Raw genomic sequence first — 17,918 nt, forward strand, 5'->3', positions numbered from 1 at the left:
TATAGCTGGGAAAAAAAGAGACAAGCTTGGGATCCCAGTTAAGAGTGGTGCCCCAAGGCCTGCTCATTTTGTCTCATGCATTAGTTAGTCTAAAAAAACATTTCACTTTGCTTCATTAACTTTGTATCACCCAAACATTGCAATTACAAGGAGGTAGCAGCTGCCTGGCTTGTGGAACTACAGAGGCATTTTCACAGATTACAGATGCAACTTGGAGATGTGAGAAATAGATGGCTAGAGCTCAGAATGATGCTGTGGCTGCTTAACAGTGTATTCCTAAATATACAGACTATTATATTCCCGGCATATACACCTTTCAGTAGTTTTGCAGAGCAAAATGTGGTCTGTAGTGTTGATGATTACTGTGTCTATTTAAACACTCTCTCTCAAGGAAAATGTTCCTTCTAACTGATCCTACTGCTGAAGCCCTACTGGTTCACGATAGCTTGTTGCCATGGATGGGTAATGATGTCACACATTCTGCCCAGTGTCCATGCCAGAAAACAAATGAGAATGACTTTTTTAATTACTCAGAGTTACTTAGCAATTCCCTGGAAGGCCTGAAGTGAATTACAAGGAAAAAAACAAGATGCCCCATTGACCCTACCTGCACAGTATCTTTATGCCAGTGAAGAGAAACAGTAAAACACCAGAGTAAATCCTCTGTGGGTTTGAAAACAAGGTTCTATTACTGAAATACACTTTGTTACTCAACAGATTTCAGCGGGCTGAGGATGAGCAGGAGGCTGGGTGAAGTGTGGCTTTAGGGCTCACACATGAACACTGCAGTAACTATAGTTTCTGGAGAGGGAGCTTGTGTCCTTTCCTCCATCGGTGACATTCTAACAGGAAAATGATCCCGAGCAGGGTACAGACATCACTGCACCAGCTAGTAAATGCCCCTCTACTGCTTCTCTCAGACTCCGTTTCAAATTAGGTTAGAACTGGCCTTTTGAGGTCGGCAGCTGGAAGGCACAGAACAAGAGGGAATCTCTTGTAAATATACCAGAAAGGTTGCCAGAAAGCAGGAACACAAACTGTGCTTCTGCTCCCCAAACCTCGGCTCTGCTTCCTCCTCCCCTCACAGACACGGAGGGGAATTTGGAATGCAGGAGCTTTCTCCCCTCCGAGGCGAGCCCATCCCGAGGCTGCCGAAGCTCATGGGGATGGGGATGCCCGTGCCTGTGGTTTTGTCACTCTGTCCCTCTCCGTGAGCAGCGCTGGCTGCCCGATCGCTCGCTCCGCACACGCCTGCGGGGCCCGCCCGGGGCCGGGGCTGGCGACAGGGGGCGGCGGGGTCTGTGCGGGCCGGGCCGGCGGCGCCCGCGGGGTGCCCGGTCTATCCTCGGGGTGCCCGTTCCGCCCTTGGGGTGCCCGTTCTGCCCAGGGGTGCCCGTTCCTCCCGCAGGGTGCCCGTTCTGCCCAGGGGTGCCCGGTCTATCCTCGGGGTGCCCGTTCCGCCCTTGGGGTGCCCGTTCTGCCCAGGGGTGCCCGTTCCTCCCACGGGGTGCCCGTTCTGCCCAGGGGTGCCCGTTCCGCCCGCGGGGTGCCCGTTCCTCCCACAGGGTGCCCGGTCTATCCTCGGGGTGCCCGTTCCGCCCGCAGGGTGCCCGTTCTGCCCAGGGGTGCCCGGTCTATCCTCGGGGTGCCCGTTCTGCCCAGGGGTGCCCGTTCCTCCCGCAGGGTGCCCGTTCCTCCCGCGGGGTGCCCGTTCCGCCCTTGGGGTGCCCGTTCTGCCCAGGGGTGCCCGTTCCTCCCGCTGGGTGCCTGGTCTGCCCAGGGGTGCCCGTTCCGCCCGCGGGGTGCCCGTTCCTCCCGCGGGGTGTCCGCTCCCGGCACATATAACCATTATAATCCTACTGTAATACCCCGCGGGGCGCGGAGCAGCCGGGGCGGGGCTCGGGGCGCGCTACCTGCGCGGCCGCGGGGCCGGGCGGGGCGCGGCGGCGGCGGCACCATGAGGGTTAACTTGGGCGCGCTCTCCCTCTTCGTGGCCCTGGTGGGACTTTCGAGCTTCATCTTCCTCGTGGTGGCCATCGCCACCGACTTCTGGTACATCATCGATGCCTCCAAGCTGGAGGCGTCCCAGAACGGCACGGACGCGCTCAGCTCGCACTCGGGGCTCTGGCGGACCTGCCGCGGTGAGTGCGCGGGCAGCGGGACCGGGGCAGCGCAGCGCTCCGCACATGGCTCGGCCTGCGGGATGCGGGGTCTGTCCGGCTGTGGGTTCTGCGTGCGGGGATGCGGGGTCTGTCCGGCTGTGGGTTCTGCGTGCGGGATGCGGGGTCTGTCCGGCTGCGGATCAGGCTGCGGGGAGGCAGCTGCAAGGGTCTCGGTTCGGGGTCCACCTGCGGGGGTCCGGCTGTAGGGATGCGGGATGGGGATATGGGGATGGGGATGCGAGAGGGGGATGCGGAATGGGGATGCAGGATGGGGATATGGGATGGGGATGCGGGGATGCAGGATGGGGATGGGGATGCGGGATGGGGATGCAGGATGGGGATGCAGGATGAGGATGCGAGATGGGGATGCAGGATGAGGATGTGGGATGCCGGATGAGGCTGCGGGGATGCGGGATGGGGATGCGGGATGGGGATGGGGATGCAGGATGCGGGGTGGGGATGGGGATGCAGGATGCGGGGTGGGGGTGCAGGATGGGGATGCGGGGTGGGGATGCGGGGTGGGGATGCGGGGATGCGGGATGGGGATGCAGGATGGGGATGCAGGATGCAGGATGGGGATGCGGGATGGGGATGGGGATGCAGGATGCGGGGTGGGGGTGCAGGATGGGGATGCGGGATGGGGATGCAGGATGCGGGGTGGGGATGCAGGATGCGGGGTGGGGATGCGGTGTCCGCCCGGCTGCAGGGTCCGGCCCGGGGCAGTGCCCGCTGCCGGCGGAGCTCCGGCTCTACCTGGTTCGAGGACGGGCGCTCCCCGGCCGTGCCCCGCACCCGCGGGCAGTGCCTCGTCAGTACCTCCCGTGTCACTTGCCCAAGGAGACATGGGGAGAGCGAATTTTCTGCTACTGTAACCTGATTTTACATTAACTTTTAATTCAAGCTAATCTAATAAACGTTAACCATTTAGAAGGAAGGAGATGTCTTTTCATTTGGCTCAGGAAATTGAGGGGCGAAAGTTCTGGGTTAAAGCCATTAAAATTATAAATAATAATGCAACAAATAAAAATTATAAACACTATCTAGTTTATTTACATAAACAATACAGTTAATTTAAATATAAGTATTATTACGTATCATCCTATAGAATTATTATAATCCTATAGATCAATATATAGGATTTTCCCCATGTAGTTAATTTATTTGCTAGGCATTTAACTTTTGGTTTTGACTCCACTTTAAAAATCCAGGAGAAAGCAATGTTTGCCATAGGCAAGAAAAGATGTTTCCAGAGGAGCAGGGAGAAGGAGCAGGTTGCAGGAATTCTCTCTTTGCTGTGCACTGAGCCCTGTTGCAATGAGCAGATGTTTCCCTGTTGACTCCAGTGGTCAGGCCCCATGGGAGCAGCTGGTGCTGCATGCTAAAACTCCTCTCATTTCCTTCCCCACCTAGGAGTGGCTGAGTTAGGAGCAGTAGTATTATAATGATTATATGTACATGCAAAAAACCAAATATATATACAGCAAAGTGATGTAATAGTGTAATTTCCCCCCTTTTTCTACTAGTGAGGAGTGAATGTTACCCTTTGATAAATCCCTTCTGGCACGAGAATGCGAACATCACCGAGTCACACAGACAGCTTTTGTGTGAGTAGCTTTTATATTATTTTATATTTCCATCCATGCCTCCCTCCCTCCCTGGCCACTTACAAGGACTCATTTCTGATTCAGAAGGGGAATTCACTGAGAAAGTGTTTTGACTCTGCTTCTGTACGATATCTGTCACTGTCTGTGGTCTTTAAGTGTGTTTACTGATGAAATAACCATCTATTTGGTGACAAGTTCAGCTAATTTCTTCCACAGGAGCTAAACCTCTGACTGGAATGGCACAGGAAGGTACACAATTGCTAAAAATAAAAGGCAAAATTGTTCACAATCACCTCCAAGGAGTCTGTCACTGAAAATGCTTAAGAACACATTTAAGCTAATCTTAAACACAGCTACTTTTCTAGCATTTCAGTGGGATTCCTGGCACTGATGAAAGACTTAAGTATGGGAGAATTTAAGAAAATAAATCAATGACCAAAAGCAGTGTTCAAAGTCTTTGAAGAACATCGTGTTCAAAAACATTAGGCTTCTAATATATTTTCCTCTTTTTCTTTAGATTCATTTGTCAATGCCAGAATGTTTTCAAAAAGTCCAAACTGAACATTTTCAAACACTTACAGAAGATGATTTACCATCTTTGCATCATGTATTTGGCACAATCCTTTCCTCACACACCCTTCTGTATGGGCTTGCTATTTACAATTATTTTATTTACTCACTCCCTGACTCTGCAGAATACATCCATTTGTATTTTGTTTCTTAAAATGGAACTCTTGTCCTCAAAACCAGCCATTCCCTGGCTTCCAGAGGGGCTTAAAGGATTTTTAAATTTTAAGTTTCTTGGAGCAGCATCTGCAGGTGCAGCACCCAGAGGAGATGCTGGGGCTGTGTCACAGCTGGCCTGGGAAGGTCAGAACCCAGTGAGATCCTGAAGCAGCCAAATAAACACAGCAGCAGGGTCAGAACTTATAGCCCAGCATTTAAACACATCAGCTGGGTCAGAATTTATAGCCCAGCATTTAAACACATCAGCTGGGTCAGAATTTATAGCCCAGCATTTAAACACATCAGCTGGGTCAGAATTTATAGCCCAGCATTTAAACACATCAGCTGGGTCAGGAGTGACAGCCCAGCATTTAAACACATCAGCAGGGTCAGGAGTGACAGCCCAGCATGTCTCTCTGTGCTCTCAAATAGGAAGGGCCAATTTTTTAATCTTCCATGCCCAAAGCAGAGGGCTGTAGCTGCTCAATGGCTCTGAAATCAAGGCAGTGATTGCTGGATCACTCGAGCCTGTGAGGGGTCAGCATTAACTGAGCCTCCCTGATCATGTTTTAAGTGTCAGCACCTCCACTGTTATGTTGGTCCAACATTTCAGGATGAAGCCATTTGCTTTTCAAAAGCTGTGTGCTATTTGCAAAAGGTTATTTTTTCTCAGGTGAGAGATTGCAGCTCTTCAGTTAAATAGCAAAACAAACCCAAAAAGCAGTGCTCTTTTGGTTATACAAATGACGTTGGCTTGGAAACAAAGGATGGCTCTTGGTGAGTCATGAAGTGTAAGAAAATAGTGGATATGAATAAAAATTGTATTAATGATGATGTTTACAGACTCTTTGGGGCCTTGGAGAATTTTTTTCTCTCGCTTTCACATCAAGTACTATTTTTATGCTCTTGGAAAAACACTTCTGGACTGCAAAGACACTTGCATATTTTATTATAAACAGGCATAATCTGCCTAAAAGTGATGAGAGAGGAAATCAAAGATATTTCAATTGAAAGAACCTGCTAGGTTTGATTGGAACACCCTACTGAGTTACCTTTTTATTTTTTTTTTGCTCAGCTTCAATGCAGTTTCAGTGTGGTGAGGCCACAGATCCTCAGCAATAGCAGCTGAACATAGAAAGGACCATGCCAGTGTTTCTTTCTTCTATGAAATACAGATATTTCTAGACATCTAGATTCATCAGGTCCTGAGATAGTACCTTCTACATCAGCTTCACTCTTCTCTCTTAAATGTTTCTGACTGTGGCCAGTGAATCATATTTAAGCAGATCATGGCAAAGCATCTTTATCTACAACACATTTTAACAGGAATTTTGGAGGGAAATCCTGTGATCATGGATTGCAGTGTAGTTACAGCAGTTTCTTCATCAGCTCCAATATGTGGCAAACAAGCTAATTGCACAGCTTTAATTGGTCACTTCACAAAAATGACATTTTTCTCTCTGTGTGCCTGTGAAGGTGTCTGTGAGGCACAGTCACATGGGATTACTCTCATTCATCTAGCTGTACACTCATATTTCTCACTGTTTGATTGGCACTGAATTTCATGAGCTCTGGCAACATCAAACCTGTTTCCTTCTGATTATTCCTAAAAAGACTTTAAAGGACTGTCTCCTAGAGTAGGCACTTAAACCACATATTGGTCACATCCCTCACTCTCCAGAGTCTGAATGCTCTTCCTGGCATGACACAAGTGCAAAGAGATTGGAGAAAGTCTGTATGTGAGTGCAAAGAGCTGGGCCTAAGTGGGAACAGAAGTGCTGGCCACTGCCAGAAGACAAACCCTTCATTAGAGAATGAAAAGCCTCCATGGTCCCTTCCTCCACATTTCCAATATCTCCCCTATTCATCCCAGCAGATTCCTTTTAGGCTCATTGTGTACTTCAAATTGAGCTCCTGGCAAATTAAAATAATTGGGTGCATGAGTTAAACCCCTGTGGCAGCAGCAATATTTCCCAGGCAATCAACCCAGGGCTGGCTGAGCCTGGGACTGTGGTGTATTTTCACATCACAGGAGTGCCCTTGAGCTGCTCCTCTGATGGATTGCACACAAACACTCTCTCCTCTTCATTAGCCTTCCCTTTATCCTCTTACCACTCCCCCCAGCTGAACATGCAGTGTATACCCTCCCTCCCCTCAAACCCACAATGGATAAATATTTCCCTATTACAGATTACACCATGGCCTGGTTATTTGTTTAAAACATCAGCCACTGCCTAAAGAAAAATACCACTTGACTGCCTACTACTAACTTTTCTGAAAGTTCTGCATTAATAAAATCCTTTTTCACTGGAGATGTGCACTTTCCTCTGGCCCAAACAGGAATAAGACGAAACTATCACTTTCTGTAATTTAGGCAGTTATTAGAGTGTCTTGGTGACTACTAGGATTAAAGATAGCCCTCTAAAAATTCCCCTTAGAATTTAAATTTGTCAGCAAAGACACCTCTGTTATTTTGCCTTGCCATGTGGTCTCCTGTGCCAGCCATGGCAGACAAAGCAGCAAGAGCAACATTTTTCATGGAGGGTTGAATCTATCTCTCTCTAAATGACAAAATAAGGATGTCACTGCTTCAAAGGCAGCTGCATCGAGCTGCATTTTCCAATAGCAGAAATGTAACATCCAAAGTCAGATCTACATGCTGAGGATCACACACAGAGTAGAAGGAATGACACTGCTTAATCAGCTGAAACCTCTTCCCCAAGAGTTTGAGCTTTCAAAAATAATTTCTTAAAAGAAAAGAAAAACCCAAGCAAGAAACCTCAAGTTGTTACATTGGTGAAAAGTTGCTCTTAGACATTTTTGTCATATAAATATTTTCCATTTACCAAAGTCTATGTTGTTAATAATAAATAAATGCCAGTACAGATTTAGCTGAAGGCAGCACCAGTGTAACCCTTGCAAAATGAAAAATATTTTAAATAGTTCTATTCAAAGCCAGAAAATTTATCTTGAATCTCAGCTTTGCACTGGAGCTGCTGCAGAGTCCCACCAGCACTGCAGAGCTGGGGCTGGAGCTATAAAAAATAATGTGAGAGGAACACCTGTTCTTTCTTACTGTCTGTGTGACACACAAACCATCTGCATTGGGCACCTACAAGGTAAGATTAAGCCTCTGGCAATCCTGATTTTTTATCAGAGATTTGAACAACATGGCCAGTGATTGATTTCCTTTTACAGGTCCATTTTTAGTACTGTCCTCTATTCCTGACCCATCCAGAAATGAGTATTTAATGAATGTGGTTTCCACTCATATTGTTTTTCTGTTCTAAAATCAAGGCAGGAGCGTGCAGCTGCCCATGCACAACTGCCTAAAGTGTTCTCCCCAGAGAATTTTTATTTTTTCTGTTTTAGACATGAATGTAACTGGAAGCATGAGGCTGCACTCAGGTTCGTGCTTCCTGCAGGGAAATGATCTTTGCAGCAGGGGCAGCTCTGATACCTCGGTTGTTTTAATGGAACAGCTGCCTTGGTTTCTTCCTCAACAAAATGGGTTTAATAGTAGAGATAAACTTGTCTGGATTTCCTCACAGCATGTGGACCCTGTAACAGTCATGCACCAGCTGCTTTCACACTTCACCCTGCTCCAGATTTACTGAGTTGCAGTTTATAATGTTGGAAAGAATGCTCTATTCTTTGGCCACTGTGGCTTTTTTCCTGAGGGATTTACAGTTCTTTGCAAATTTTTTTTTTTGGTTTTAAGCTACCAGAAGGAAACAGCTGGGGATGGAGCAAGAGCCATTTCAGAGGCCAAGTGAAATGAGACCCAGATGATGCACACAGAAATTCTGGTTTAATTGGTCTGGTAGGTGTGTACCTGTTTCTGAGCAACAGTGCACTGTTCCTTCAGAGAGGGGCCAGAGGACATCTGCTTCAGTACTTACTGCAGCTATAACAGTAAATATATACAGAAATCTGAGATAACTGCAGCTGAGGCCTAGCAGGCGACAAGTTCTGATGAATATTCTCATTTTCAGATTCATTGGTACCCCAGCAGCAGAATGTGAGCCATGGTGCATTGCTCACATCCATCATTCCACCCATTCCTGCTCCTGCAGGTTTTGTCAGTGCCACCTGCTCCAGCTCTAGCAGCATTTTATTTCTGCTGCCTGCAATTGGTCTTCCCGTTCAGCTCAGAGATTTTTTGAGAAAAGCAGGAAGCCAAAACATGTAACACACAGACCAGAGCCTGGCTAATCATCCTGGAGACCCCTAACGCTGTGAGCAATCCTCCTCCATCACCTTTTCTCTGTTGAGCAGGAGGGGATCCAGGCCTTCCTGCCCCTGTGGCCCAAGCCAAGAAGACTCATTTAGCCACAGACAAGTTCTTTCAGTTGTTCATTGGTTTCCTAAGTTGTTTCCTTCCTAGCAAGCAGGTCAGGCTTTCTCGGTGCACTTTTTATTCCTGGCTTTGCCAAGTCCTTCTGGAGCAGCCCCTTTGTTTTTAGCAACTTCCATGAGTCTGTTTCAGCTGGAGGCTTTTGTCTTTCTAACTGGCTCTTTAGTGACTGCTGGGTAACACAAACAGGCCCTTAATTAAGCTCTTCTGAGCCACTGCCATTTGGAGTATTTCTGATGAGGTGATATTACAGATTTCTAGGCACTATTTGCTATTACAAGTTGTGCAAACAAATCCAAAGTTAGTCTGAAGCAATTAAGCTGCAGGATGTTAACAGGAGATGATTAACAAAACTGCTGGGCTTGCACTTGGTTACTTCTGACCCTCTCAGTGTTTCTATTTCATTCCACAGATTTCTCTCACAAAAAACTCCTCAACAACTGTGTTGGGTGGTAATTTAGAGATGTCTGCCAAATTCTCAGTTCTGGACACACACTGCAGATGTCATTCTTGCAGATATTTGGCCAGAGCTCTAGTAAAAGAGCCTTGGCTGGCTAATGTAAAACTTCACTAACCACAATTAAGCAATTTGATTCTTTTTTGCTTCAAAAAAGAGAATGTTTTTTAAAAGTTTATGAGTTTGTTTCGGTATTTCCAAGATTAAACAATTGGATCTTCCATGTTGGGCTAACAGGGGCCTCAGGTGTTGAGAAATAGATGTGGGAAACTGAATTCTGTTTTACAAGAAAGTGCACATGCCTCTTCTTGTGTAAAATGCTTAGGGTGGGGTTTTTTTCCCAATACTAGAGCAATTTCATCAATATGAAGACAGTTATAAGTTTAATACATAATGCATCAATGTGTATTTCAACAGAAACTAAAAAACCCACTAAAACGACTGCAAAATGAATGTTTTAACTTCTTTCACAGATGATTATTGAAGACAGAAACACAGTAAAGATATTTTAAGTCATTTTCTTCTATAAACTAATTCTGTTCCTCTAATCAAGGGATATAATGGCATAATATCATATGCCAGATGGCATGAATTCAGATTCCTGAGTGGTTTCCATGGCAGCATTTTAGAATAAGTTTCCCAGGCAGTTTCAGATTTCATAGTACAAATGAGTATTAGATATTGAACTAGAACACTGGAGATTACAAAAGTACTATTTAAGCAAATAGAGTTCACTAAATATTTGATTTCTAAAGAGCTGCCAGTGATTAATGAGGAGTGTGATCCCAGCTGTGGGTAGGAAAAGTAAGGCTCTGTCACTCTGTCACAGTGAGGCTTGTGGGTTTCAGCTGAGTATCCCTAAACCCTATATTTTCACTGAAGAGGGCACAAAAATCAGAGTTATTCTGATATTGCAACTGCCACAGATGATCAATGTAATCTAGGAAGCTCCCAAGGAAAAAGGTTTTCCTTTTCCTTTCCTTCACAAAGTTCCATTCAGAGTGTGTTTTCCTCACCCACATGTGTCCTGGCTCAGATTGCAGCAGCTGGAATCACACCATGACAAGAAAAGTCAAAGAAATGGCAAATTAGTGCTGCTGTCCTGAGGTGGAGTTTGTCAGCAGGGGCTTGGGCTGGTGAGGGACATCACAAGGCAGAGAGCCAGCCATGAACTTTTGGTTATTTTTGTTCTCTCTCAGCAAGGCCAGCTCTGAGGACAGACTTGCACCACTCTGACATCCATACTTTCCAAATGTTAATTGCATCCTCCGAATGCTTTTTCACCTTTTACCGCAAGACCAAAGCTAAGGTGACACATGGATGTCAGAATGGTGATCAGAAATGAGACCTCATAACCCCCAGCAGGCTCAGATGTGGCTGAAGAGCACACTCCTGTTGCTGCTGCCTCTCTGGAATGGGAGAACTGATTTGAGTGCCCAATCTGTGTTCTGTCACACTCTGTCTCATCACATCCCCAACCACCTCTAGCCACAAGAAACTCCTGAGCTAAGTTCCATTGCTATTTTTCTAAGTTCCATGGCTATTTCTCTAAGTTCCATGGCTATTTCTCTGAGTTCCATGGCTATTTCTCTAAGTTCCATGGCTATTTCTCTATGTTCCATGGCTATTTCTCTGAGTTCCATGGCTATTTCTCATTTGGAGTCCAGCTAAGGTTTGCAGGCAGTTCTGACACGCTGCTTTGTTCCCAGTGAGCTGAAGATTGATCTGGCTGTTAGCACTGATAATTGTTTTAGATTTTTGTTGGCCAGGAACAGCAGCCATGGCCAGTTTTGCTGAAGGAAGGCCCAGGGATTGTCCTCAGCTTTAGAATCGGAGGGAAAATGCTCTTTTCAATGTTGAATTAATGATTTCTGAGCATCAGCTGGTCCTGATGTCAGCATATGTGGCACTGAATATGAAAATATAATACCAGAAGCAGGAAAAAAACCCCAAAAATTGTCACCTCCCAAAACGACCTTTGTTGTTTGCCACTTTTTTTTTGGTTTTGTTTTTTTTTTTTTTTTTTTTGTTATCATGTTCTGTGCTACACAAAACAATGTCTGGAAGGCACATTCTACTCAAGTACAAACATCAGCAGTGTCTGCCTGGATGCCATGCAGACCCTTCCTAACCTTCCAGGCTTCTGGAGCTGAACAGAGACATGCACACAGTTGTGCCTGATCTTTGTGAAGCTGCTGTAGAGGATGAGCTGGATCCTTAGGCAGGGGCAGATGCAGCAGCTCCAATTCCATGGGCAGCCACAGTGACTTGAAATAATTGATCCTCTGATCACACACCAGCTGTGAGCTCCTAAGTGATTCCTTTTCCTAAGCTAATGGTGTATTGCTCCTCTGTAAAATTAACTGAGACAATGAAGCCTAGACATTGTCAGAATATGGATTTTTCATTTTCTTTTCCCAGATACTCTGCACTTTACTCTCAGATACTCTGTACTTTACCAACAAACGGTACTGGAATTACTTTTTTTTTGGTTATTATGCTAAACTAAGGTTGGGTTGAATGTTGTGGATAGATTACACCAGAGGGAACAATGACACAATAACGGTTTATGATGGAAAAAACCAGGGTGATATAAAAAAATACATAGCAACCCTCTGTTTACCCAGCTATTAAAATGTTATAGGGATCAAGAAAGACTAATGTAGAACATTTAGCATGGGAGGAAGCAAGCAGGATAGGTTAATGCACTTAGTGAAGCTGCTGTAGAAAACTGACAGACAGAATCAGAGATGGATGGGAAAATTTCCCTCTAGTTGATAGTCAGCTGCAACAAAGGAAAAGGTCAACAATCTGCTACATCAGTGCAGCAGAGGACACGTGACAGGAGAGAAAGCTTTAATCAAAGCATGGCTGGATCTCACCTCCCACACAGAACAGTGTTTTTCACATAACAGGGCTGCTTTCCATTAGGGTTGCCAGTGCCTACCTGGGTGCATCTCCTGATATCAGCTGGCTCAAGAGCTGAGGACAGTTTGATTGCTCATATGGATCTGTGTAGACAAATCCTCTGTATCTGTGGTCTCTGTTTGAAGCACAGGCTGTGACCCTGAGAGGGTTTGTTCTGCCTGTCACCTTTTCCTCCATACCATATGTTTCTCCTGCTGATTTACACTGAAAACCAAGGCCTCGTCCAATTTCTTGTTTGTGCAGCACAGAATGAGGCTTTGATCCTGATCAGGGGCTCTGCACTTAATGATTATTGGTGCACCCACTGGCACCATAATACAATATTACAATATTAACATTCTTCCTTTTTCTCCAGACATGCACGGAACATTTGTCATCCTGATGCCCCTCAGCCTGATACTGATGATTTTTGGAGGAATGACTGGATTCATCAGTATTCTTGCCAGGGCCTACCTGCTGCTCCTAATGACTGGACTGCTTTTCCTTTTTGGAGGTACTAAATCCAACTCCTGGCCTAACTCTTTAAGATAACAAGAGGTGGTATCTGGGAAACATCACTTTGCTTCCCAGGGAATGAAAGCAAGAATTTGCTTCCAGAATAATGCTGGTGTTCATTCCCCTGGTGTCTGCTGGGGTCCTGGCTCTGGAATGGAGCTACAGAGGAAAGGCAAATATCCTTCCTTGGGGAGTGAGTCGCCCTTTGAACAATCCATGTGTGCTGTGCCCATTAACACCAAAGGTTCAATAACTTCTCAGCATGGGGCACAAATCCTTTACAGGCAGGCTAATGGGGTGATGGAAAAGTGACTGTGGAATTACTAAATCTTAGGGTTGCACAGATTTTGCAGCTGTTAAGAAAACTGATGTTTTTAAAAAGGTATTTGCATTGAGTTCCTGAAAAGGGACTTTTTAGGCATTCCTGGCTTAGCCTCACTGCTAGTTTTGATCTAGAGTGGTGTCCCCAAACTGGGGGTCACAAAAGGAAACCCCCAGAAGTTATTTTAGTTTGAGTGTAACATTTCAAGTTGAAGCTACTAAAATGCTTTTACATTTCTTTTTATTTTTTTTTCTCTTGCTGTATCCAAACCCACTGTGTTTTAGAAAGCAATTTATGAATTAAAAAACCAAAAAACATTCTGTCAAAGTAGGAAAACTCTGTTTAAATCTGCATCTTCTGTTGCAAGCAGATTTTCAGTGCTGTTTCATAATGTAATTTAAACCAGAGATTTTTCCCAACAGAAAAGGGGATCCTCAGAATTGGCTCTTGTCAACTGTTCATACAGTCCTATTTTTAAGAAGAAAATGCTAAGAGATTGCTGGAAGAAAATGCTGCTGTCTCAAAGCCTTGACTGAGCTTTTTAGTCTGAAATGCTCTAACACAGACCAACCATGCCCCATTGTGATTGTCTCTTAAAAAGAAGAGCAAGTTCTAATTTCAGAACAGCAGAAAGCTGTATTGAGTGAAAAGGCTGGTGGAAAACTGCTCCAGATATTCAGTGAAAGATGAAAGGCTGTGAAGTGCCAAGCATGATGATCCCCCTGGGGAGTGGAGCAGGGCCCTTTCTGAGCTGTTTGGGCTGCAAAGAGGGAAGGGAAACACAGAGGCAGTGCCAGGAGAGGGTGCCTGAGGAGGAGATCCTGCTGCAGTGTCCCAGGAGAACATGGACAGACTCTGGGACGGCCTTTGGCTGGGACCAGCCCCCCATCCTGCTCTGCCTGGATGCACAGAACAGGTGTGTAGGACACTCAAATTCACCAAATTGAGTGTTAGTTAGGTAGTTCTGTCTCAGCAGAAAGAGATATTTGGAGATGCCATTCCAAAAATGTGGGGTTTTTTAAACCCTCAGAACTGATATGTTCCACATGTCAGGACATCAATAGGTTTCCTTTTTTTTTTTTTTTTTTCCCAAGGGAATTTGCACAGAATGCAGTGCACCTTGTTGAAAATGTCAACAAATCAGTCTTTTCCATTTCTGCTGACAAAAGGTATGAAGCAATTTCCCCCCTCTCCTTGCAGAGGATTAGAATAAGGTACAGGCATCAGATGATGGTTAAAATCAGGAATATGAGTATGAATTTGGACTGATGGATAACCCAACACTCTTCTGTCTTGGTTTGCCTCTAATCAAACATATATTTCTGGCAAAAAGGCAGCTCATCAGGACTTATTGTAATTTTATAGCAAAATTTTCTTTCTCAAATCAAATCCACTATTTTGTCCTGAAAGTGTTTCAGTATTTACTTTCCCTGGGCTGCAGTCCTTTTATCCAGGGCCTTGTCACTGCATCTTCTCTGCTGCTGATCCAGTAAAGTGTGATTTCCATCACTACCTGTCCTTTGACTGACAGGGATGCCAGGCTCAGGTACCTGTTCCAGATGTGCCATTCCCTACATTTGCCACCTTTTAAACAGTCTTTTCATTCTGAAAACATCTGGCTCCTTGTTTGAGTACCCTTATTAATTTATCTTTAGTCTGTCCCAGAGATGTTTTTGACTCAGGTGTTTGGCAGTGATGGGTAGTCATGGCAGCACAACACTTGGTAGGATGTGATAGTGGAGACCAACAAATTTACATTAAACACTCAAAACTGACAATAGTCAGGGAACAGCCTCAATTCAGTGACCTGAAATGCAAGAATCTGGGTCTCTGTGGGCTTTCTTGCACACGGGGAGACAACTGTCCATGGTGCTCAGCCATGAGGAATCAGGCAGCATTACAATCCAGTTCTGAAAGCAGAGCTGCACATGCATTAGGTATCTGTAAAATACATGTTTATTGAGGGAGGCTTGCTGCCAGATGCTGTGGTTCAGTCTTTAACAGTGAGAACACATATTTCTCAGTGGACACAGATAACCCTGCCTTTACTTCCCTCTCGCCCTCATTGCCCAAGAAACCAACCTCAGCTAGATTTCAAAGATAATCTGTAAATCTGGCCTGGCTAGAATAGGAAGGAGTGGCAAAGAGGCCCCAGGACATATCCAATTGATTGTTTTTAATTTCCTCAGTGGCTGCTAAGTAGCTGAGCATGTTTCTCCTTTCAGCTCTCGTTACCCTGACAGGGATCAGTGTCTATATTGCATACTCAGCTGCTGCCTTCCAAGAAGCTGTTTGCCTGCTGAGGAGCAAGGATCTCCTGGTGGAAATCGACATCAGGTTTGGCTGGTCCCTGGCTCTGGTCTGGATCTCCTTTGTGGCAGAAGTGCTCACTGGGGCCGTGTTCCTGCTGGCAGCAAGAGTGGTGGGTCTGAAACGGCAGCGGGAGCAGGCTCTGTGAGCAACAGGTGCCTTTGCCACAGAGCCCTGCAGAGCCTGAAAATTCAGATTATTTGGTCCATCTGGTCACCAGGGGCAATAACAGTGCAAGGCTAAGTGTCTTGTCGGCTGCTGTAAGCCTTTTTCCTCACAGGTGGCTGTAAAACACAAAGACTCTGGTAAATCAGTAAAACATTCCAGGTGTTGTCAATTAGGAAACCCTTGTGTCCTTAGAAGAGAGTGCATTGCAGTGTTTGTATTTCCAGAATAATTTCAGCTGGCAGCTCATCAGACATCTCCATTTGTTGCTTAGAACAAGGCAGATCTCTTGCTTTCCTTTCTCTTTTCTGCTGTCTCAGCAGAGTGACCTTGCAGGCCAGATTTTGGTTTCTCCTGAGAGCTCTTAGGACAGGGACCTGTTGGAGTGAGACCATGGAGATTCTCAGAGGACTCAGCCCCTCTGCTCTGGAGATGGACTGAGAGAGCTGGGGCTGCTCAGCGTGGAGAAGAAGAAAAGGCTTTGGGGAGACCTTAAAGCCCTTCCCAACACCTAAAGAGGCTCAAGGAGAGCTGGAAAGGGACTTTGGGCAGGGTCCTGGTGGTTGGAACTGATATTTCACATCCTTTCCAGCCCAAACCATTCCAGAATCCTGCACTCCAGCAGATAGTAGTGGCTGTGATGCTGAAGCTCTCCAGAGCAGTGCAGTGGTGAGCGCACTGCAAGAGGAAGATACAGCTGTTTTCCAGATGTTCTAATGAACTGCTGGGGACAGCCCCAATCTCTCAATGATCAGCCTACATACTTCTCTCCTTCAGCTTTTTCAGCTCTGCAATGCAGGAGATGTATCTGATGTATTTTCCAGTTTTTACTTTGCAGTTTTGATGATGCTTCTTTTTCGTGAAGCTTGTACACGTGCTTTATGCTAGAATGCTTATCTTGTGCTGAAACTGCTGAGTAAACTGTACATGCAGGACACATGAATTCCATTTTGGGTGCCAAGCAATCCAGTTTTTCCTCTTCAGGGCCCACTGAAGTTACTGAAGGAATTTCCCCCTGACTGCTGTGCTGAACAGGGGCTTGAATGTGATAACAGCTCCACTACCTTTCTGTTGGACCATGCATTTCTGGAGGCCCTCAGCACTCTGCAGCTCAGGACTGTGACTCAGGAGCTGTCAGGCACCCTCTGTCACTGGGCAAGTCCCTTGTACATTCTCCAGCAGCACAAAGGGCATCATTCACCTACCTCTGTTAAACACCAGAACAATTTTATCAGTGTGTCCTGTGTTTAAGATTGCACATTCAGTCTGACCAAGCTCAGCTCTAATCTTAGTCCCAAAGTACGATTTCTTTTATGAAAAAAATAGTGGCAGGGAGCTTCTGAGAGCTGACAGACTTTGGAGATAGAAGAAAGCATTTTAATGCCATGTTGTGAATGGAAAACTGAGCCAGGAAACTTGTCCAAGGTCACGTGAAACCAGAGTTTCTGAATCTTGGGCTAAGACCTTACTTGTCAGATCTTGCTTGTTATCGGAATTAAATAAGGCTCAAATTCCTCAATAGACTGAGCAGTAGAAATTCTGTGACTAACTAGTACAATTTTGTAATCTTAGCTGCTCCCACATTGGTTTCAGGTATTTTCCATGTTGCCTTATGTTGGGACCATGTAAATGAGTCATTTTACAAGTTAAAGCATACCAAATCAGCTCTGTAAGAAGTGTAAGAAAAAAAAAATCCTTTGTAGTAAAAATTCCATGTGTATAAGTGAAATATGTAAAATGTAATTCTCTGTTTTGGTGCTGGTGAAATTATTTATAATGCAATTTGTATGATGTTACTCAGACATTACTGCAAGCTGTAACAGTAAAATATCATCTGAGTTATTTTTTGAATATTTATTACAGATGTTATTTTAAAGTGGTTTTGAGTGTTGTAAAATTAAATAAAATGACATCTCAGAGTGGGAATTATTTGCTGAGACATGAAAGAACTAAGATATTTATTTTTCTTTACCTTTTTCTACAGATTTATTCTACTGTTTTTATAATGCTTTTGAAGTTCCTGTGTCAGATGTGGTAGGTATTTAAAAGACATTTACACAGCTACAATATAAAATACTCAAGTGATCAAATCTAATTAGCAAGCCAATGAATCTCTTATTGAATTAGAGCAATTCTCATTTCCATGCCTCTCCTAAATTTCTCATTCTGGCTTCCTGCAATATCTGGCACAATGCTAATAAAGAGTATCTTCTGCTGCTGAACGTTTGCATAACCCCTGAATTTCTCTGAAATTCCTTCTGAACACAAAGAACAAAAGATGGTTTGGAATAGTCAAATTAGCATTGAACATTTTGAAAAATTATACTGGGAAGAGGAAACATTCTAGAAAGGACTTTATGTAATTTGAAAGAAATGACCTTATCAGCTTCTT

General features: G+C 44.9%; 1 protein-coding gene across 2 annotated transcripts; it reads left to right on the forward strand.

Annotated features, from left to right (window-relative positions):
• Positions 1–1,953: 1,953 nt before the first annotated feature.
• Positions 1,954–17,479, forward strand: TMEM114 (transmembrane protein 114). Of its 2 annotated transcripts, XM_063171110.1 has the most exons (5): positions 1,954–2,141; positions 3,686–3,766; positions 12,590–12,727; positions 14,146–14,220; positions 15,277–17,479. In XM_063171110.1, exons 1-5 carry the CDS (start codon positions 1,958–1,960, stop codon positions 15,507–15,509), a joined length of 711 nt encoding a protein of 236 aa, XP_063027180.1. In that variant the 5' UTR covers positions 1,954–1,957; the 3' UTR covers positions 15,510–17,479. The 2 variants fall into 2 exon arrangements, with proteins under 2 accessions (XP_063027180.1, XP_063027181.1); XM_063171111.1 differs by lacking the exon at positions 14,146–14,220.
• The last annotated feature ends 439 nt before the right edge of the window (positions 17,480–17,918 follow it).

Source organism: Melospiza melodia, chromosome 18, assembly GCF_035770615.1.
Source record: "Melospiza melodia melodia isolate bMelMel2 chromosome 18, bMelMel2.pri, whole genome shotgun sequence".
Taxonomy (NCBI): Eukaryota; Metazoa; Chordata; class Aves; order Passeriformes; family Passerellidae; genus Melospiza; species Melospiza melodia.

What these genes read in the sequence shown, in the direction of transcription:
- TMEM114 (XM_063171110.1), top strand. Translation starts at nt 1,958, where the DNA reads ATGAGGGTTAACTTGGGCGCGCTCTCCCTCTTCGTGGCCCTGGTGGGA. An exon ending in GTCACACAGACAGCTTTTGT is followed by an intron (nt 3,767 to 12,589) that starts GTGAGTAGCTTT and finishes CTTTTTCTCCAG; the next exon opens with ACATGCACGGAACATTTGTC. An exon ending in TCCATTTCTGCTGACAAAAG is followed by an intron (nt 14,221 to 15,276) that starts GTATGAAGCAAT and finishes TTCTCCTTTCAG; the next exon opens with CTCTCGTTACCCTGACAGGG.